This window comes from Spea bombifrons, chromosome 3, assembly GCF_027358695.1.
Source record: "Spea bombifrons isolate aSpeBom1 chromosome 3, aSpeBom1.2.pri, whole genome shotgun sequence".
Classification (NCBI taxonomy): Eukaryota; Metazoa; Chordata; class Amphibia; order Anura; family Pelobatidae; genus Spea; species Spea bombifrons.
In genome coordinates this window covers 58,438,169-58,461,176 of record NC_071089.1, presented here as the reverse complement: position 1 = coordinate 58,461,176, position 23,008 = coordinate 58,438,169, and the positions used below count along the sequence as shown (strand labels likewise).

Below are 23,008 nucleotides of genomic sequence, written 5' to 3'. Positions count from 1 at the left end.
ATGTTGGCACAAATCCAATCAATGCACCTTTGTTTTTCACAATCATTTAGTAGGTTCACAATCATTTACCAAAATCTGTAACACAGTAACTACACATAATTCCATAATTTCAGAGTTTATAATGGAGTTTGCTGCTTTTCTTATCATCAAGACTATAGATTCGTATCAAATGGTTATTTTCCACACTATAAGTCATCAGTACTATGATTTTTGGATTGATTTTAGCAGTTTCAGCCACCTGTGTTATTTAAAGGTTATTTTTTTTTAATACCATATACGCAGATTAAAAAGCAGAGGTTATGGACCTGATTGACAGAGGTATAAAGAGTGTTTTGGCTGCAACATTTTGAAAGAATAGCACGCAACAGCATCTTCCAAGCATTCCTTGGTTGCTACGGTGAAAAGACAATTTTTCAAGCTTTGGACCAGAATCACTTTTTTTTTTATATACAACCTCTATAGCTGCCTAATGTAGGCTCCTGGTGCTTCAGTGGTGCAGGGGGCCAAGCCCAAAGGGACCTTTGATGCAGGCGTCGTGATTCTGAAATTATTACCAGATGTGCAATATGTTTGTCTTCATATTACTAGATTCTTTTTCTGAAAATTCACCTCCTTGTGCTCCTTTATGCCATAATAAGACCACTCCTGATAGCAAATTCCAGTCACTAGCATGGGGGAGCATTTTACTCTTACCTCACTGGACCCTCTATATCCCATCATCCCATATAGTTAACCATTTGTATGCTAAAGGTCAGGTCAGCAGTAGCCAAAAAATGTAGGCCCTGTTCAGGATTGTATCAGAATACGTCTGGAAACTTGTGAAGGAAATAATACATTAACTCATTTTAAGCTTGAGAAGGTTTATAATACAGTATACACTATTTTAAGCATGATATGCGTTTTTCTGTCACACCACCCAGAAAAATTAGATATTATGTAATGGAAAGCAATGTTGTTTGGTTCCTTTCCTATAGGAAACTCGGGGGAGCATGAAGAGGAAGCTCTGAGTGAGTTCAATGCTGACGTTGCAAAGAACAAAATCTAAATTGCAGACCCCCCCACCCCCCTCTTCTCGGTTCCCCTCCCCCCGCCTTCCTCCAACTTCAGTAAATTAGGGTTAAAACTTTGCTTGGGGGGGCGGGGCTATACTGCCAACGCGGCTTATGCTTGATTACAGCCACGGGGAGATGGTCTGCAGCAGCGTCAAATCCCCCCCGTTTCTCTCTATGAGGATGCTGGGAGTTGTAGTTTTATAGTCCTCCCGGCCGGCACACCGGGTCCTCACGGAGCAGCATCTGTGTGACTGTCCTCCCACTGACCCCCTCCGCTGGCTCCTGGTCCGAGTATGATCACTAGCCTCCAGGAGGCGTGCATAGCCAGCTTGTGGATGCTCTGTGTCTTCTCAGGGGAGATCTCACGCTTCTAGTCTTAGCAGTGGCGCAGAAAGGGTCCAGGTGGGAGGCAGCTCTCCTCTGGCCGCTTGGAACTTCTTGGGCTGCAGACCCCGGGTGAGTAACAATGACGCGAAATAATGATACATACGGTCCGAACTCCGTTACGACTCGACGTCTTCTCAAGTAAGAAGGAGCAACAGTTTGCTCAGCTGGAAGTGGCGAGAAAGCGCTTTCATTTGTAGGTTTGTATCTGTACACATTCAGCTTTCGGGGTTCTTTTTTGAATAAGTGGGTCAGTACTCCGCGGCACTTCCTATTGTGTTATTGGTGGCATTAGCCAAATTATAGGGGTTTCCATTTACATGTCATCACATGATGTCATAATGAAACTTACCCTTGTCTGTATTCTCCTAATTATATAGTTGTCTTTCAGTAGGCGTATAAGATAATAAGACTTTAAGTTGCCCACTGTCTGACAAAATTACACCCCCCTTCAAGTTCAGGGTCATGGAGGATTTTCATGGAAAACAATGGCATTTCTAGCTGTAACATCATTGCTAAAGGTTTTTTTTAATGATCAGTTAGCCTTTTAAACTTAAACTTGGATTAGCCAGCGTAACATGCCATTGGAACACAGGCATGATGGGGCCTATGAAGATATTCCATTAAAATTTCCAGCTGCATTAGTCATTTATAACATTAACCATTTCTGCGCTGTGTTACTGACCCATTTCATGTTATTTTTTTAAGGAAAAAATTGCGTTTCTATTAAAACCAAGGATATTTCTGTGACCCCAAACTTTTGATGGTAGTAAATTGATAAATGAAGGGTATCTACCGCCTTGTCTAAAGCAGGGAAGGTGATGTTCTACTTATTCTGCTGAATTTAACACTTTTTGTAACTAAATGCAGTTTTCATCATTGCATGTGCTGTTGGATGCCCTTCCCAGAAATACATTTTGAGTCATTCATATCTCTGCCATGAAAGGTTTATTGTCATGTGACACAAAAGACACTGATATGTCTTTACCTATGAACTGGGAATGCGTGTTAAAGGTTTCTGTATGTTTTTTTTATGTGGTTAAACATTTGGGGAAAAGAGTAATGTGTCAGAACTGCTAAGGTTTATTTGCTAGACGTACTAGAAAACCCTTTTTTAGTGTAATGGCATGCATAATCTCAGTAGCTATGTATCCTGCTGGAAATTCCATACATTTCTTACCATGAGCACCAGGCATATTGTCTCGTGGCCCTAGGGTTGACAACTTTGTCCCAGTAGGGTGGGGTCTAAAAACAAAATTAAAATTCTTTTAAATGGCCTCCACTCATTCTGGTGTACTATTCAGAGAAAATTTTATAGAGAACTCTAATCTAAAATATAGATTGTATAATTTAGCAGCCAAAAACCCCTTGCAGAGTCAGACCCCATCAAATTCCTCTTCCCATCCATCCCTGCCATATGTGAAGGAGAGGCTGGTGTTGATCTAAAAAAAAAAAAAAGGGCCTACCCATACCTCCTGCCTCTTGGCATAATTTTGGCTAGCAGGATGGACAATCAGAATCACCATCCACCCGTTGACACCTAAAGATTTCAATCTATGGGGAAGAAGTGCTATCTTATCTTTTCAGGGTCGATCCAGCTTTGTCCAGTGATGTTCTTGTCTCCTCTTCTTGAGGCCCAAACATAGTCTGATGCCTAAAAATACACAACACGAAGGGAAAAAACAATAGTAGTTTGATCTCCAACTGATGGCATTGGTTTGGAAGTAAAGCTGCTGGCCCGCCATTTACTCCACATGCATCTGTATTTGGAGGATTCATTGCATCATCCATTGACTTAAATGGGCCCACTATACTTAAATGGTGCTCAGTAAAACCCTAAGATTTTGCTTTTAACCCCCATCCCACTTTGAACAGTACAGAGTATATTTTTATTAATTGAACCTATGCCATCCCCAAGGCATATTTTATTAGCCCTGCCTCACCACAGGGGGCCTTGGTTAATAAGAGGTCCTGGGGGCCCATATATTTTTTTTTTTACAAAACCCCTCTTTATTCTATGAGGGGGGTTAACTAAATTTGTAAGTTTGGGAGGGTCAATAAAATTTCAACTCGCATGCCCTTGCATGCAAGGGACTTCAATCCAAGTTGAGTCTTAAGTCTAGGAAGGGTGATTATTGTTGCTCAAAATACAAATATCTTATAAAGAACTCCTTGTATGTATGTCCACCCTTAAAATAAAGGTTATACAATTGCCAAAATTGCTCACCACTGGTTTTCTGTGCATGTATATCTCAATAAAAGCCACCTCAAGGCAGAATTGTAACAAAGTCAGACCGAATTCTCACCAAATGGTTATTGTGAGTGCCAGTGTATTCATAGTCTAGACATGGTAGAGGTCCTGTAGGTGTTTAAAATTAGAGGGCCAAAGTGGCCAGTGGCCCAAACATGCATTGTTTAAGTCCTACGGGGACTAATTGGTTGTGAATAGGAATGGCATGAGCTAAAGCCATACCTGGGAACCTCCTAGGGTAGGTAACCTGAAGTGCTCTCTCTTCTGGGGGGTGGCTTCGGGAGGTGGCACAGCTGGCTGCTCATGGAGGCAGGTCTAGGTCTAGATAGTTTTGAGTGGGTAAAGAATAGGAAGAGAAGTGGGCCACTGGTAGACATGACCAAATGCCACTTCCCTACCAGGGAAAATATTTAAGTGACCTGGGGAAGGAACACTTCTCCTGGACTCATGGTCAAAGCTGGAGAGTTCCCTGGTATGGTTAAAGCATGCTCCCTCTATCTGACAGTATAGGTGCTGGCAGTGTCAGACTCTTGCATCTGACCGCATGCTTTGGGCACTGTTTGGAGAGAGACCCAGCAGCACAAAGTGATCTGTGCTAAGGTAAATCATTTCGATTGTTTCACTCACTTAAGATAACTTTTCTGCAGACTTTACTTTTTATATAAGCAAGGCTTAATTGTTTTCTTAAGGGTGACATTTTTTTAATGGCACTTTAACCTCTTTGTTACAATAAGACAAATAGTTTTGCTTCTGATTATACTGTGCTGTCTGCACACCAAAGAACCAAATATTTCCTTATTCATGGGGCACAGTCCTATGGATCTGAACCCAAGCAGTTATTGTTATACCGATAACCATGCATTAGATATTAAGACTTAAGATATTAAGTAATAACCACACGTTCTTCTTGTCTTCCACCCATGTGTTTATGTCACTGTCATTTAATTAATTCATTTGCATACAGAAAAGCACTATATAAATAATTTAAACATGATCCAGGTAGCCATGTATCATGTACCATTTCATTTTTGTGTCATGATATGACAATAGAGGTTGAAGGACCAAAGTTATATTATAGATGTGCATAATTATAGATCATTAAGGTGGTAAACAGAGTTCGAGAGTCTGAATGAATGAATGGATGGATGATTTTGTAAGTAATCTACAGCCCTATCAAAGTCAAGAAGAAAATATTTCACTAGGAATTTTAATCTGTAATAGGAAGAGGCTGTAGTGAAGAGATATCATAAATGTGCTTGTATTCTAACTACGTCTATATGTTTTAACTAAAAGTGATACATTCTGATATTATATGATATATAACATAATAATATGACTTGCATTTCCATGAAGACTGCTTATATAATCTGTACACACGTGGCCTTATGGAGCGAATTAATCTCTAGTTCAGACATGTTTGAAGTCAAAAGCAGGGTCTACAGAAAAAAAATCTCCCAGGAAAAAAATCTGTCTACAGGTTTCATTTTTCCACAAATAAATGGAAATGAATAAGCATTTTTTTCTGTTGTCTGATTTAGATATTTAAGCATTCCTTTAACACGTACTGTATTTTGTCTGGATTTGAAAAGAAACTAAGAGTCCCTCAAGGAAAGACCAGAAATTCCTGACATTCTTCAGAGGTGAAAGGTTACAGAAAACAGAATACAAGGAGACAGTTTTGTATAACTGAAATGTGTATTAAATTTTTAGAAATGCATGACACTGTGCTGCACCCTCTAACATCAGCATTTGAATTACTTAATTTATTGCACACGTCTCTTTAGATACATTATATACTGGGTTTCACTGCTACCTTTTAAGTCATAATATATGTATTGTAAGAAGTGCTATGTAAATTGTCTCTATATAAATAAAAGATAATAATTCATTATAATATAATATAGTCATATAACTAAAACAGGGGTGTCCAACCTGCGGCCCTCCAGCTGCTGCAGGACTACACCTCCCATACTCCTCAGCCAGCCCCTTAGTTGAAAGAGCATTATGGGAAATGTAGTCCTGCAGCAGCTGGAGGGCCGCAGGCTGGACACCCCTGAACTAAAAGGTGCCTTTAAATGAACATGGTGTCCAGTCAGTGGTGAGCATTGTTGGCTAATGGAGCAGGAGGTTGAGCTTTATTTATTTTCATTAAAGCATGCACAGTATTTTTTGTGAGGCTGTTTGATATTTTACTGTCCCCTTTATTTATATATTGTCTTTAATGGCAGACATCTTGTATTGTAAAACGTCCTCCGTATAAATTTCAGATTAGCTCCTAGTCCTTATTTTGGAGGGAAATTCTGAAATGGCAAAAGCATTGTAGTCTAATGAGTTATTCCAGAGTTTTTGCTTCTTTCTCCTGGGGATTTTCCACTCCCGTGGCCTCCTTCTGGTTTTGATCCTAAAAAAAATCCTCCTGGTTTTCATTTTACTCTTTTAACCTCTCAGTGCAATTAAAACATATATAACAAAGTAAACAATAGTTTGCTGAAAATGTTTGTGCTTCAACAGCTGTGTCTTAGCCCTTTTTGTAATTTGATACATTGGATCTTTGTAACAATTTTAGTACCAGAGTCCACTGGTAGGCCAATCCTGTTAAACTGCATTCAAAGTATCAATTCTTTCAGACACCTCCTGAAATCATTTTAATTATAAATTATTTCATTATACATGAATTAGTCATAAAACTTTATGACATTACTTATATATTCTCTAATTTTGGCAAGGTTGCCCTACACACATCAGGAACAAACCCATTATCGGATTAAAATGTAATTTTGTCATTGTGAGCAGTAGCTACCCAAAGGTCAAAAAGTGTCAGCTGAGCTCTCATCGATTTCTTCTACTTGAGGAATAAAGATGGTCTGCAATTTGATTTAGATGTTTTTTCCCTGACAGAATAAATATTAAGCATTAATAAAGAGGAATTTTGAGGCAAAGTTCTAAATGTTGAATAACTACTGTGGAAACCAACAGAATATTGCTACTGATTGGCACCATTCTTTTCTTACCCAACATGTTTTTCTTTTAGTTAACCCATCCAACCTATGTAATTCTTAGCTTTTTCATGTAAACTTGTGTTTTTTTGTTTTAGGCTGCATCAAAGATGGTCTCGCAGAGCCTGCAAACTGCGGATCTAATGTCACAATGAGGACTCACACTCGGGGTGCCCCCAGTGTGTTTTTCATATATCTGCTCTGTTGCATTGTTGTCCATGGCACAGACGAGGGAAGCAACACACAAATCCCCTTCATCAACGCTAAATATGATGGCTACCCCATGCTCTACTTCTCAAAGGGTGAGGTCGAAGATCTGCGTGCTCAGGCAGCTGGCAGTCACCAGCACATTGCATTGCGCATCAGCAAGGCAGTCCAAATTATGCTGACCAACCCAAAAGAGTACCTCCCACCATGGGACCCAAAAGATTTCTCTGCTAGGTGGAATGAAATTTATGGCAACAATCTTGGAGCCCTAGCAATGTACTGCATCTTGAATCCAGACAACACAGAAGCACTTGACCTGGCCAGAGACTATATGGAGAGGATGGCAGCTCAGCCTAGTTGGTAGTTTTTGATTTTGTTTAATCTTTTTGTATACTCTAAGATTACTTTTTGATTGCTAAAGATAATAACTTCATATATTACTATATACATACATACATACATACATACATACATGTTCTAGTCATTTACATGTTCTATGGATATCACTACATTATCATCATTGCAGGTGAAAGCAAGGTTTCATGTTCATTGAAAATCAATGCAGCCTAGATTATAGGGGCAATAGGGAAAAATTACAATAAACGACAATACAGAATATTAAACAGAAGCCATGCCCTTTCTCCTATACATTTTAAATTTATATATAATTGACACAATAATAGACTATATCCAAGCATCAAACCAAATAAAATATTGGGACTTGGGTCACTAGATTGCTACTTGCCTATGTCCTGACAATAGCAGTAGAGCATTTGTAAACATAGCAGGTATATTAGAATGAGCAGGGCTTTTTATTGTCCTATTATCTAAATATTTAGACCTCACCAAGGCAAAAAAAAAAAAAAAAAAATTCATGCAAAAGACCAAAAAAAACAAATTTATTTTTATCTGTTCGCTTTCAGACAGCAAATTTTGTTTCTTGCTCTTTCATTTTGGATTAAATTTGGAGGGTTATTTAAATTCAGAAACAAAATTTTATTTTTTTGCTTCTTATTTATTTATTTTGTCTGCTTCTTCCCACTATCCACTCTGTCTGCATTAAACTGGTCTGGTGTAGTGGTTGTGTACTCCCGCAACAGGGCGGAGTCTCTACCCCTTTCCTCCAATCAAGGGAGACTTATGCGTGGAGACTTTACCCTTATGCGGAAGCGCTCCAGAAGGCCAGGTTAATGGAGCGGATATTGGGAAAAGCAGACCAAGACAAGAAGTGAAGAGCAGAAGGTAGGGAGATGAGAGTGGGGGGAAAAACCCTGAAATGCAAACAAAAACTCTGAGTGCTCTGCTTTGTTTTATTTGTTTCGTTGGGGGGCCCCTCGTCGATGACCATTTTAAGTAGTAAATGATGATTTGGTAACCCTTCCCCCCCCCCCCCCCCCGTTTTTCAGATTATTTATTTTGGATTATGACATATGATATTGATTTGATCAATTAAGTTCCATAAGTGGGAATTAATCGAGTTTTCTTTTTTTAAAATTAGGCTAGATACCATGCACAGGTTAATTGTCTTAATTAGGATTAATCATGCAAATAATGACTTGCTCGATTAATGTATTCATAAATTCTAACACATTATTTTATTTTGCAATTTGTTCCTTATTAGTGAACAGCTCTCCTAGGTATTCATTACATTGTTCATGCCTTTTTAGATTAGTATGAGAAGATGGCAAAGTAGGTCCACCAGTAACATCAGAAGATAAATGAATAGCTGCTATTTGGTGTAAATTTTTTCATTTCTGTAGTTTCAAATATGATGCACACTTTTGTTTCTTTGACACTTGGAAACTCCATGTCCACTCTACATAGTTCTTAGTATTCCAGTTGTACAAAGAGTCTTTAAAACTTGGTTCTAAATTAAGCAAATGTATTATACATGGAGCATCTGTAGGTAACCCTTCAATTGTGCATAGGCAAACCGATACAGGTGTCATGCATTTTTTTTTTTTTTTTTTTTTTTTTTTTTTTAAAGCTCCGAGCCCATTGAGGTTCTGTGAAGTGCTTCAATTACCTAAAAAGCTGAGAGGTCATAGATCAATGGTGTTTTATGCCTAAGAAACAAATAACATTGTGGAATCACAGCAAATCAACCAGTTTGCTGGAGTACATTTAAACTTCAAATGCAATGGTGCCCAAAGGCAAGGGCTATTTTTTTGTTAAGCAGGAATGCAGAGCTGCCAAATGACTTTTTAAATTAGGTGAGAATGAACTTTAGAGCACATTAATGACCTGAGGTTGTACTGATCATAACAATTCTGCGTAAGAGGAATGATCAAAGCTTAATGGAATGGCTTTCACTCCCCAGCACTGTTCGTGGAGGTAGGGGGTGGTTGATTGCATTCAATCTTAAACCTGGTGGGGGGAATGTACGTAAAATAAGTAGTTGGTTCGTTGTAGTGACTTCTCAAGACATTTTCAGGAAAAAATAGATTACATGTTGTTTCCTGCTGGCTCTAAATATAACCACTAGATCCAGATAATCATCCGATATGCAGCAATTTAATAGTGTACCAACATCATCATGTTGTAGTGACACACAAATGCTGGTGACTAATGTTTAATAATGGTTTTGTGAAAAAATGTCTTGCCGGTAAGTAAGGCTATTTTATGAAACGTTTATTAATGATATTATATGAAACAGGCTGTTTAGCCTACACTCCTGAATTTAACTACTTTAGAAACAATTATTTTAATAGTAAAACGTACTAGAAATATTTATGATTTGCCTAATTTAGAATTTTTCGTGGAACACGAAAGCAGACACTGGCTGACTGTTATGATAGAAACTTAAAAAACCTTCTTAAACCTTCCTGTGTCTTGGTGTGGTCAGTCAGAAGAAATTACATTTCTGATCTGTTAAGGTTTATTTTCTTAGCAAAAATATTGTAGCTGTGATGTACCAGTTAGAATCTCCAGTCATCATTTAATGTTGTGTAGATGTAGTCTACTGTAGACTGTGGGACCGAGAGAATCTGCCTAGTCACCCTGAGATCTGAAATAGGAGTAAAAGTACAGGGGGCTTCCAGGTTAACTACCTTAGCATGTCTGGTTGTTAATTTTAGAAACAAATCTACAATATAATATGGTGATCAGAGCCATGCATTCAACCTACCTTCTGTCGAAATGTGTATGTGAAAGGGTCAGTGTTAGATATGTGATCATCCCAGGTTTATGTTACCAAGTTTCTGTGAAGTTTCAAAAACCTGATATTAGAAGATGAAGTTGGATTAACAACAATATCCCGAATATAAACTAGGCCACTTTAAAACTAGATGCTTTTGGCAATCAATTGTTTTTAGAGGTTTACTAAAGTCCCAGATATAGGTTACACACATTATGACGGATAAATGTGGGGCCATAATCAATGTTCCCTTTAATTTTTCTTGGGTGATGTGCGCAGAAAATTTCTGTTGTGCAAAATTTTTCCCAGAGCCAAAATTTTGTGCGCACAATATGCTTCTACAGTCCATATAAAGTTGGTGGAGCTGAAAAAAAAATCACATTGCAAGGGGGCGGGAGCTATATATTTCCAACCCTTTTGACTCCATGGTCTATTCTAAAGGTGAAATTCTCACCGAAAAAATTAATTTTGAGCGAATCATGAGCGGGGGCTCCGGGCTGCATAAAGGATCAATATATAATTATATATATATATATATATATATATATATATATATATATATATATTATATTTTATTTTATTGTTTTTTATTGGGAAAAACTGCATACCATTGACAGGGGTACAGCATAACACCTATCACTATATACTGAGGCACACATTGACTGGGGTACAGTATATCACTATATACTGAGGCACACATTGACTGGGGTACAGCATAACACCTATCACTATATACTGAGGCACAACACCTATCACTATACATTGAGCCAGACATTGCCAATAATGTAGCATAACCCCTATCACTATATACTAAGCCAAACATTGATGTGGTGTAGGCCTACTGCTTCAGTGTCTGGCTTAGTATATAGGGATGCACCGAAATTAAAATTCTGGACCAAAAATTCAGCAATCGCTTGACCGAAACTGAAAATTACCCCCCCCTTTAAAAAAAAAACAAAAAAAAAAAACACTTTATTAAAGATAACACACCAAAATTGGACAAAACCCCCAACAACAATATTATATATATATATATATAAATTGCTAACAGCAATCACACTCCTATCATGCCCAGGCAACCAGTACATGCTGGAACCTGGGCATCATATTAATGTGATTACAGCCTCCCTATGCAATGCTATCCCCCCCCTTACACATCCATGCTATCACACACACACACACTCATTCACAAACATTCAGCATAAACTACAGCATAACACCCATCACACTCACACATTTACTAATCCACTCTCACTTAATGTTTTCCTACCTTTTCTCTGTTACTTTTCCTCCTCCTTTTCGTTCTTCCTCTTGACTCTTCTTCTTCTTCTGTGTCCTGTCCTTCCGGTGCAGTAAAGAAGGTGGGCGTGGCTTCAGTGCTGTCTGCCGGGATCTGACATCAAATCCCGACGCACAGCATCAGTTGCCGCGCGCATAGCAAGGGAGCAGGATCGGAGATCTGTATTAACAGACCTCCCGCTCCCTTGATTGATTTTAAGCCGGTTGGGGTGAGATTTTTGATCTCCCCAACCAAGCTTGCTCCTCCAGCAGCGGACATTAATGTCCGTCTCTGGAGGAGTGCCAGCGTCACCCTGGACGGACTGCCCGCCCCCCCCAGCTCCCCGTTAGGTACTGTGCGCACAATGTTAGAACGTGTGCGCTCCGTCGAAAAGTTATGCGCGCGCGCACAAGCGCACAGCTTAGAGGGAACACTGGCCATAATGTGATGTAAATGGTTATGGCATGGAACGTCATAAAGAAATTTCTTCAAAGCACCTCTGTGCTGACTTGTTCAGTCACAGCAATTGCCTACAAATATAAGCTTTGTAAGTCTGATTTCTATTCCTTAGTGGGTTTTTTTTTTTTTTTTTTTTTTTTTTTTTAATTTCCACCTTTTTATCAGTGAATTTGTAGTGGTTAATTTAGTTGATTAAATTAATGATGGTTTTGAAGGCTTTGTATTCGGTAGGGGTTACGTATAAAATATACCTCCAGTTTTTGGGCCCTGGTATTCCTATCATGAAGGGATTAATTTACAGATATTGTAGACCAGCATTTGAGATGTAGTTTACATTTATTAACACAAAACTAGAATGCAACATCACTATTTGATTTGCAAGGGAGAACCAAACGTTACATTATGACTTTTTGTAAAAACGTGAATTTTTCAAGAAACTCTACATTTCTTTTCCTGCTGGGTCTCAGATGATCAGCCTTAGTTATATTCTTAATGCAGGAACAAATGCTTTTTTTAAATGAATTTGTAAAATGGAATAGATATGAAAGAGGGAGTCCCTCAAACATTAACAATGCGACACTATATGACCAAACTATCTGGACACACATCTATGAGCTTGTTGAACATTCCATGCCAAAACCACAGGCATTAATATGGAATATGCTTATGGTTTTTTAGCATGTTTTTGAGAATTTGTGCCTGTCTCGCCAAAAATTAATTTGTGAGTTTGGACACTGATGTTGGATGAGAAGGTCTGGCTCTTAAACTTTGGCATTTCAATTCATCCTAAAGGAGCAGGAAACCGTCTTCCAGATCATCCATCAGACTTACAAATAGTGTAGCGTGATTCATCATTCGAGAGAACCTGTTTCCACTGCTCCAGAGTCCACTGTCGGTGTGCTTTACATAACTCCAACCGACGCTTGGCATTGCAAACAGTGATCTTCAGCTTGTGTGCAGCTGCTCAGCCATAGAAACTCATTTCATGAAGCTCCTTTGACACACAGTGCTTGTGCTGATATTGCTTCTAGAAACAGTTAAGATATAACATTCATAGAAGGGATCTAGCCCCCTAGGTGACAACTGCAGGAACCACATTCCATTATCCATATGACGACACAGAATCAAACGTATAGGAAGGGTTTTCACTAGACTTGGCTGCCGGCCAACTCTTTGTGTTCGTCTTTGTGTGTGTGTGAGGAATCTTCGTATTCCATGAATATTCGCCTGTTCCTATGTTTTATTCTTTGTGTTCGTGTTTTTTTTCTTCATTTTTTTGTACAAGGGGTTAATACGGGGTTAACACGGTTGGCGCCAGGATTTTAAATGTCCATATGAGCAACTCTATTGGTCGCCGGCAGGGGCCTCCTCTGCCATCAACCAATGAAGTGCACCTGTACTTCATTGGTTGATGGCAGACGAGCCCCCTGCTGGCGACCAAGAGTCGCTCGTACAGACTTTTAAAATTCTGGTGCTGCAACTTGGCTCCAAGAGTTAAAGGTCTGTACGAACGACCAGTAGAGTCGCTTGTACGGACCTTTTAACTCTTAGAGTGGAGAGACCATGATCTCCCCAGGCCAAGTTGCGCCATCAGGAGTTAAAGGGCTGTGTGATTGAGTCTAATGGTCGCCTGCAGGGGCCTCCTCTGGCATCAACCAATTGGTTGATCCCAGAGGAGGCCCCTGCAGGCGACCAATGGTCGTTCTTATGGCCCTTTAACTCCTGACGGCGAACCAATGGATTTCCACTCCCATTAACCCCTGCAATGCTGCGTAGATAAGGCAGGCTAGATGAGGAAGGGACCAGGGCGATTAGTAAATGAAGACCAACACGAAGATTCTTTGTGTTGTGTCTTCGTATACATTTTGCCGCCTCCATGTTCGTATGTCCGGTATTTGGGCTGAACAACGAAAACGCACCCTTTGTGTTCATTTTCATGTTTGCCCGAATATGAATGCACAAGTCTAGTTTTCACCATGGATGGTCGAGCTAGAGACAGGAAAAGCACAATACTGGATGATTGTGAACCAGGCTGTGGGCGCTAGCTGGATAGCACTGGTGGCAAGTGCTAAAGGACAGGAACATGGCAATGATAGAACTGTGGTCTAGAACCAGGAATGCTGAAACATGAGCTCCTGACTGGATAGATTTTGAGGAATAGCTTTGAAAAGTGAGGTGTTTATGACAACCTAATTGATTACCCAGTTGGGACAGCTAATGTAGCAGCTGGAAGCAATATCTACCTGATTAGCAGGCAGAAAGTTGGGGATAGCTGGAAGGAAACTGGGATCCTTATCCAGGGATAAGGCTCTGACTTCCACATCGCAGATCAACAGTTTAAGAGGACAAATTTTCTCTACAACCAATATTTGTCTAAAGAGATGGCTACCTATGTGCTTGACTTTATACACCTGTTAGCAATGTTTGGCTAAAACAACTACACTTATAATTGGGAGGTGTGTGTATATATATCTTTGGTCATATAGTGTATTTGTTTTTATAACAAATAACGTGAATGTCAAAAGTGAGGATAGCGAATTTCATGTTTGAGTTGCCATGTATGGTTTGAAATGGGAGCTGTTACTTACACAGCTCTTGGTATTGTTTATTCCTTCACTTCTCAAAACTACCTATTGCTTGCAGTGTTTGCCGTTACATGCAATGTAACAGTTTTGAAGGCAGTTTTTAGAGTGACTTTTTACTCCAGGTTAGATGAGCCCAGTGGCACCATGTAGCAGGCTTTGCATCAATATGCATCGTCACGTCAGTGGCTTCAGATGCCGTTTGTAGCCTCCAAATTTACATGATGGCATTTTAAACAAACCTGTTCTTTCTCCTATTCCATAGGTTAGTGAAGGATGCCCCTTGGGATGAAGTCCCTCTGGCACACTCTCTGGTTGGATTTGCCACCGCTTATGACTTTTTATATGACTCTCTTAACAATCACCAAAAGGAGAGGTTTCTGGAGGTGATTGCCAATGCTTCAGGATACATGTATGAAACATCCTTTAGAAGAGGATGGGGTTTTCAATATCTGCACAACCATCAACCCACCAACTGTGTAGCGCTTCTCACAGGGAGCCTGGTGATGATGAATCAAGGTATGTGATAAATGTCATTTATCCTTAAAACATACCTCTGGTGTTTTGTAGGTTTTAGTGTAATGCTGCATTAGCGCCAATTTGTGTAATGGGTCTTGTGTATTTTTTAGGTTATCTACAAGAAGCCTACTTTTGGACAAAGCAAGTTCTAACTATAATGGAAAAATCTATTGTCCTGTTAAATGATGTGACAGATGGATCACTTTATGAAGGAGTTGCTTATGGTAGTTACACCACCAGATCTCTCTTTCAATACATGTTTCTTGTACAGCGGCATTTTGATATCAATCACTTCAACCATCCTTGGTTAAAGGAGCACTTTGCATTTATGTACAGGACTGTCCTTCCAGGTAAGAATTGTGTTCTAAATTGGAAATATTGGCTAACAAGAGAATTAACAAAGCATAAAAATGTTTTTTTTTTTCTCATTTAACCCCTTTACTATCATTTTCTGTATCATTATCAGTCTGTCACATTTTTGCGGAGGAATTTTGTCCCACTCTTCTTTACAATGTTGCTTCAGTTGATTGTGGTTTGTGGGCATATGTATATGGGGAGGACACAAATAAAAAGCATAATTGGCTTACTGGCATCAACAATACATTTGATGCCAGGAGTTGCAATAAATGGAGGGATATCGGGCTCCAACATATTTTCGAGGCATTCAGCAACACCAAGATCTGCAGCAGGGGCCCCTCTACCAGAAGCCAACATCCTGACGCCTGATTTAGCTGAAATTGCTTAGGGTGTCCCTGAAATGCCTAGATAGTGAGTCATTCAGTGACACCAAAAACCCACCCCAGGACGCACTGTGACCGCTCCGGAGAGCTGTGACAACCACCAGTGCAGGAGATTTTGCCTCTCACAAGATTAAAAAAAATAAATGTCTCTCCAGACCCTTCTGAGAACTCTGAGCTCCCCATGCAGGTTGAATACAGGTACTACACTCAACCATGCAAGTCAATAAAGCACCATTTGATTAGTAAAATAAATGTCAACATTTTTAAGAAAAAAAAAAATGGTAACGTAAAAATTATTCCCCACTGATGTCGCCATTGTATGAGCATGTCCTAAAATGAATGCTTTATGTTCACAAAAATCATGCGTGGAAAGTTAAAATACTGGCATTTTAAATGCTCATGGGGTGTCTAGTTTAAAAAAAAAATAAAAAGATGATTTGATGGGATAAATCTATTTGGCTGGGTTCAGAGATGTGTTGGTACACAAAATGAGAAGAAATTAGCTGTAATTCCTTCTCATTTATCTGTAAACGAGAGTACCGCAGAAGTGTTTAAAACTACTGTCGCAAAGGGTGCAAAAAATAAAATCATCCATTGTCTCAAAGGGGTTAAGTGCTGTGGGGTTTTTTTTTGTGTGATATTTTGGGTACAATAAATTAGGGAGAAAATGAGTTTTAATGATATCAAACATGCTGAAACCTGCTTGCGTCCTGTAAACTAGTGCAAAATACATGTGTATTTAAGAGTTAATGGGTTTTAATACATTGTTTGTGGGTTTTTTTTGTTTTAGGTTTTCAGAGAACTGTTGCCATAGCTGATTCTAATTACAACTGGTTCTATGGACCAGAAAGTCAGTTAGTGTTTTTGGACAAATTTGTCTTGAGGAACGGAAGTGGGAATTGGCTGGCTGAACAAATTCACGCAAACAGGGTCCAGGAAGGTCCAGGAACACCAGCCAAAGGGCAGCGGTGGTGCACCCTCCATACAGAGTTTCTCTGGTAAGCTGATTTTCATGTAAGACTGTATTTCCCCACTGTCTAATATTGCCTATCCAATAAATTACACGGACACAAGTATATGTTATGCGAAACAGCTTTATTTTTACTGTTACTTTGTACCATAACAAAATATGTACAAACATATGAAGCACTCAACGCACAAAATGCTGCAAAATCATAACTGTATAACTACAACAAAAATCTGAAACAAAGCTGTTACTATTTATTATTATCGATGAACTGGATGGTAATACCCAGGCGACCCAGAGAGTAAGAAAATAGGAGGTAGTGAAGATGTGACATGATTTTGTTGTGGCATCTTGAGTGGGAAATGGGCAAATATAAGCCATTTTATGTGGAGGTAACAGAAATACTTTAGAGATTTAATATGAGTTGGAGTTTATTCACTAGACAGTTGACTGGAAATTGTGTGTATGGAATTGTTGATATAGTTGCATTTACTAATACAGTAAATAGTAGAGAGGAATTTCTAGTGACAGTTAAAGAATGTTCATTTAGGGTTTCTGTATAATATGAAAATGGCTGATTTTATTCCCCTTAAGTTGCTAAAATTTGAATTGCCTTGTATTAGCTTTATGGGGGGCTGGGGGGTTGCCATCTTTTGGATCAAAAACAGGAAGGCTAGGTAGAAGGGTTGAACTTGGTGGACTTAGTAATTTAGGTTTGAAAAAAAGACCTATGGTACTATATTACTATTTAACCTGTTAAAGTGTTGTGAAGTACATAACTTAACTTTGCCCCGGCTCTTTATGTTTGTCTGTTTACAGTGTCACCATCTTGTTTTTGTATAATTTGAATATTACTGTTGGTTTATGAAACAGCATTTTGTATCCATATCATACTTCTTATCATATACTACTCAAAACAGGCACTTCAACCTATGACCAAACAGTATTTTGCCCTTTTTGTTTTTTCTCATTGTATTAATAATATTTATCATCTGTATTTTGTTTCAGGTATGATGCAACTTTAAAGTCTGCACCTCCACCAGATTTTGGCATTCCACGTCTCCATTTTTTTGAAGACTGGGGTGTTGTGACCTATGGAAGTGCTTTGCCAGCTGAAGTTAATAGGCCATTTCTTTCCTTTAAATCTGGAAAGCTTGGAGGACGTGCAATATTTGACATTGTTCACAAAAACAAGTATAAAGATTGGATCAAAGGATGGAGGAATTTCAATGCTGGGCATGAACATCCAGATCAGAATTCATTCACATTTGCTCCGAATGGTTTTCCTTTTATAACTGAAGCATTGTATGGCCCAAAATATACTTTCTTAAATAATGTTTTAATGTTTTCACCATCTGTGTCTGAGTGCTGCTTTACTCCATGGGAAGGCCAGGTTACAGAAGAATGCAACTCCAAGTGGTTAAAATACAAAATCGATGAAGCTGCTGACTCTCATGGAAGAGTGGTGGCAGCTTTAGAGAAAAGTGGCATTGTTTTTATTAGGGGTGAGGGAGGGGGTGCTTACAGTTCTGCCTTGAAACTAAAAAGTGTTGAAAGAAATCTAGTTCTACTCCACCCGCAGTTATTGCTTCTTGTGGACCACATACATGTTGAACATGGTAGCCCAGTAGAGACCACATCTAGCTTTTTTCACAACGTGGACATGCCTTTTGAGGAAACATCTATTGATGGTGTTCATGGGGCAATACTCCGAAATAAGGATGAAATGTATAAAATGTACTGGATGGATGACACTGGCTTAAGTGAGAAAGCTGTGATTTCATCCGTTTTATACCCACGGGGTTATCCATACAATGGAACTAATTATGTGAATGTCACAACCCATCTCAGGAAACCGATCACAAGAGCAATCTATTTGTTCATTGGACCTTCTGTGGATGTTGAAAGCTTTAGTGTCCATGGAGACTATCAGCAAGTCGACGTGTACCTTGCGACCAGTGAACATGCATATGCAGTTTACCTCTTCACAGGAGAAACACCAAGCCAGTCAACATATGCTAAGGTGGTTGCAGATAGGCAAAAGATAATATTTGACAAAGCCTCCACAATCAAGAATTATTCACCCACTGAGGTGGAGGATTATGCAGTGATTGTGGAGCAGAAACTCCAGCACTTCAAGCCGGTTTTTCAGGAAATGGAAAAGCAAATCCTATCAAATGTCCGAAATACTGCTGGTTTTCGAAAGACAGCTGAACGGTTGCTTCGATTTTCAGATAAGAGAAACACAGAAGAAGCCATTGAAAAGATATTTGCTATATCCCAGCAGCAGAAGCAGCAAACCAAAAGCAAAAGAACCAAAAAGGGATCTAGAGGTTACAAGTTTATGAATGCTGTTCCAGACCTATTTGCACAAATAGAGGTAAATGAAAAGCAAACACGCCAAAAGGCTATAGCCCAGGCTGAAAGCGAACTTCAAGTCAATGAAGAGGAAGAAATGAAAGACCTTTTAGATTTTGTAGACGAACCCTATGTTAAGCACAAAACTGGTTCCTTTAACAGACACATCTCTCCACACAAGCTGACGACACATCACAGCGGACCTGCGTCAATTTCTGCATCTTACACTAGACTATTTTTAATCCTAAACATTGCAATTTTTATGGTTCTGTTGGCACTACAGTTGTCCAGGTTTCTAAAGACTAAGAGTATTCATAGAAAAAAATGCCTGTATGCCATACTTTCTGTTGACCTTTGTGTGCTGATGTGGCTATATTCATCATGTTATCGATCGCGCTGCTAGAAAATAGCCCTTGAAATTCATCTTCTCAATAACACTATGCAAAACAGTACTGAGTACTAGACTTACTCTACAGGGCAGCATTGTAATGTTATCTGCAGCAACAGAAATACAAAGGCTCCTATTTGTTTTTTATAAGAATATATATTTTCATAAAAGGGAAAAATAAATAAAAAATGACATGTTTGATCAGACTGGAAATCATTTATTTTGTGTCACTCTTGAGGAAAATAAAGTGCAAGTATATGAAAAGGTCACATTGGGGTTTTACTAAACTCATTTGTCATTTGTATGTACACTATCTTCTACAAACTTGTTTGCTTCCTTTCTATTTAAAAGAGCGGCTATGACCTCTCCAACATAAATATATATATATATATATATATATATATATATATATATATATATATATATATATATATATATATATATATATATATGTATAAGAACTCGCCACACAGTTTGCTGTAGTTATTTATTGTTTTATATATCACCATAATATTCTGTAGCACTGTACAGTGGGTAGACAGGACATACCTTAACAAGAAGTATATAACATAACAACTTCACTAATAGAAACGGGTGAGAAGGGCCCTTGGCTTACAATGTAGTTCTGTACGACTTTTACAAGTCTGAGATGAGCGGGGTTCCAGCCTGGTAATTATGAGATAATTATACATTGTTGTGTCTACCTGCAGTCACTAATGGCCACCCTGCCCTCTCAGGAGCACCCGGTTCTAATGATGTGAGACAGCTGAGTCACATTATCCAGATATTAGCCTTGCCTGTATATACCTAATCTGCCCTTCAGTCTGGGCCTTTGCATTGTGTGGTATTCAGCTTTTCTGGTTCTCTGCTTCTTGGCCCTGTGCTGTTCTGTGTTGGATTCTTCCTGTTTTTGACTCTCTTTGTCCTGACCTTGATCTTGACTTCTGATTTGGGTCTTGTGGTTTCCTGGTGCTGACCCAGCTTGTCTTGACCTTGCTTTCGATTTGGCTTTTCTTCCTGTGATCTCCTGGTATTGACCCGGCTTGCCTGACTATGTGTGCCCTGCTTGAGGGCTGCCTGCCATGTGCCAGCCATGTTACTTGTCTGAGGACTGCCAGCCTTGTGCTCCACTCCGTGGTCCCCTATCCAAAGTTTGCTCTCTGGTCCCCTATCTGAAGTCTGTATCTGCCTTTGTTTCTTTATCACACTTATTGACTGGTCGTGTTTCTCCTGTTCTGCCAGCACACTTCAATATAGATTAACTGCATAAATATCCAGCCTCCTGTATCTTTATTTGCCTGAACAGACAGAGCCCTTGGTATCCCCTGCAACCGGGCTCCTACCTGACCTGCTTGCCCGAGTGGGTTTTGAGATGTTTCTTGAATGTTGGTAGGGAGGGTGAATGCTGAAGGTTTGGTGGAAGTAGATTCCAGAGATATGGGGCAGCCTGAGTGAAATCTTTTAGCAAACGTTTGCAAGTTTGCTTGGGCTTCGGTTCTCGTTGGGAAGATGGAGGAGTGTATTGCAGGCTTTGAAGGCTTTTAGCAAAAGTTTGCTTAGGCTTCAGTTGTTGTACAGGTAGAACAAATGAATAGAGAACACCTGTTAGAAAGAAAAACTAAAAACAACAAAAAAGACATTTTATTTTCTCTTTTCTGACACAGTACAACACTAAAGCTCATCAGATCAAGAGGATTTTAAAAAATTACAACATTTTAGGCACCATTTTACCGGATAGACCCCAAATCATATACATAAAAAAAAAAAAAAAACAGATAATACATTAAAAAATACCGGATTTGCTCGACTGTAAGAAGACCCTGATTATAAGATGAAGGGGGGAAAAGCCTGAAGATAAGAATACCCTATAATTTTAAAAGTTTTACTAGTAAATGTTCAAATATAAACTATTTTTTCATACTTAAAAAAGCTATAACTGAGAAAAATATTTTGTTTTTATTTTCTTTTATTTCCCAACCCGCCCCCCCCCCAGTTATGCACACCTTTCTCCAGGCTTGCCACTCTACCCTCCAGAAATACCTTATACCCCTATATGCCACTCTGTCCCATGATATGCCTTATACCCCTATATGCCACTCTGTCCCATGATATGCCTTATACCCCTATATGCCACTCTGTCCCATGATATGGCTTTTAACCTCCTATATGCCACTCTGCCCCATGATATCCCTTTTAACCCCCTATATGCCACTCTGCTTCCAGAAATGCCTTATACCCCTATATGCCACTCTGACATATAAGGGTTTAAAAGGCATATCATGGGACAGAGTGGCATATAGGGGGTATAAGGCATATCATGAGGCAGAAAGGCATATAGGGGGTTAAAAGGCATATCGTAAGGGCAGAGTGGCATATAGGGGGTTAAAAGGCATATCATGGGGCACTCTGCCTCCAGAAATGCCTTACGCCCCCCCCCATATAACCCTTCCCCCATCCCTGACTTACCAGTCCTTCTGACTACCTGGTGTCTAATGGGGACAGGCGGTGGAGGTCTGCACGATGTGCGTAGAAAACCTTTCGCTGCCTGTTAGCTCCGCCTGGGCTTCTATGACTGAGCACCGGAAGGTCATGTGACGCCGGTGGTCAGTCATAGCAGCGGGTGTTGTGTGCGTCCATCGCACAGATGCGCAGTGCTGCAGGGAATCTTCCTCTCTGGCGGCCTGTGAAGGTCTGCGGGATGCGCGTAGACAATCTCCGCTGCTGCTGGCACTTTCGGAGGGGCTTCTATGATGGAGCACCGGAAGCTGATGTCGTGCTGGCGCTCGATCGTAGAAGCCCCAGTGGAAGTGCTGGCAGCAGTGGAGGTAACCAGAGAGGAGGATCCAGGTCCCCTGCAGCACTGCGGGAGATCTGGATCTTAGTCTTGTAGTCAGACCTCTATTTGAGGTCTGATTATAGGACAACCTCGATTATAAGACGAGGGGCATTTTTCAGAGCATTTGCTTTGAAAAAAACCTTGATAATAATCCTATATAAATTAATATTGTTGTTGTATTTTTTTGGCCAATTTTGGTGTGTTACTTTTAATAAAAGTGTGGTTAACACACCAAAATTGGACACAAAATTCAACAACAATTTGTATATGTATATAGATATATACATACATACATACATACAATCTCTAAATCAGCGCACTCACATCAAATAGGTTATAAACTCTCATGACTGTAGTTAAAGCTACTTAAAAACACCTTTCTAAGATGTCAAAATTGGAGTTTTAGTCACATTATATGGCCATATTATGCTAAGCCCACCACTACGCCAAAGTACTCCAATGTAGGTGGGTCCTAACGCTAAATACTGTTGCTTATATGGAGCTAAATCTTTGCAAGTACATTGCTTACCAGGAGCCAAAAGGCCTTCCTAAACACAGACACTCCTGCAATTTATAGGTTTCCAAGGACCTCACCAATGGAGCACCTGTGGTGGGGAGGGGTGCTAAACCAAAAACCTGGTCAGAGCTTCAAATACAAACAAATACAAAAAGGAAGCACTCACCTGAACTAGCATTAATTATAAGGGGGTGCTGCTGAAGACCAAAGTCATACACAATCTCTAAATCAGCGCACTCACATCAAATAGGTTATAAACTCTCATGACTGTAGTTAAAGCTACTTAAAAACACCTTTCTAAGATGACAAAATTGGAGTTTTAGTCACATTATATGGC

At 39.5% G+C, this 23,008-nt stretch overlaps 1 protein-coding gene across 4 annotated transcripts; it reads left to right on the top strand.

The window, feature by feature from the left end:
* Positions 1 to 1,161: 1,161 nt before the first annotated feature.
* Positions 1,162 to 19,587, top strand: DSE (dermatan sulfate epimerase). 4 transcript variants are annotated; one of them, XM_053459891.1, is made up of 6 exons: positions 1,162 to 1,508; positions 6,782 to 7,250; positions 14,612 to 14,865; positions 14,976 to 15,215; positions 16,396 to 16,603; positions 17,581 to 19,587. In XM_053459891.1, exons 2-6 carry the CDS (start codon positions 6,835 to 6,837, stop codon positions 19,331 to 19,333), a joined length of 2,871 nt encoding a protein of 956 aa, XP_053315866.1. In that variant the 5' UTR covers positions 1,162 to 1,508; positions 6,782 to 6,834; the 3' UTR covers positions 19,334 to 19,587. The 4 variants fall into 4 exon arrangements, with proteins under 4 accessions (XP_053315866.1, XP_053315867.1, XP_053315869.1 ...); XM_053459892.1 differs by having other exon boundaries at positions 1,162 to 1,632; XM_053459894.1 differs by lacking the exon at positions 1,162 to 1,508 and having other exon boundaries at positions 7,140 to 7,246.
* Positions 19,588 to 23,008: the final 3,421 nt, after the last annotated feature.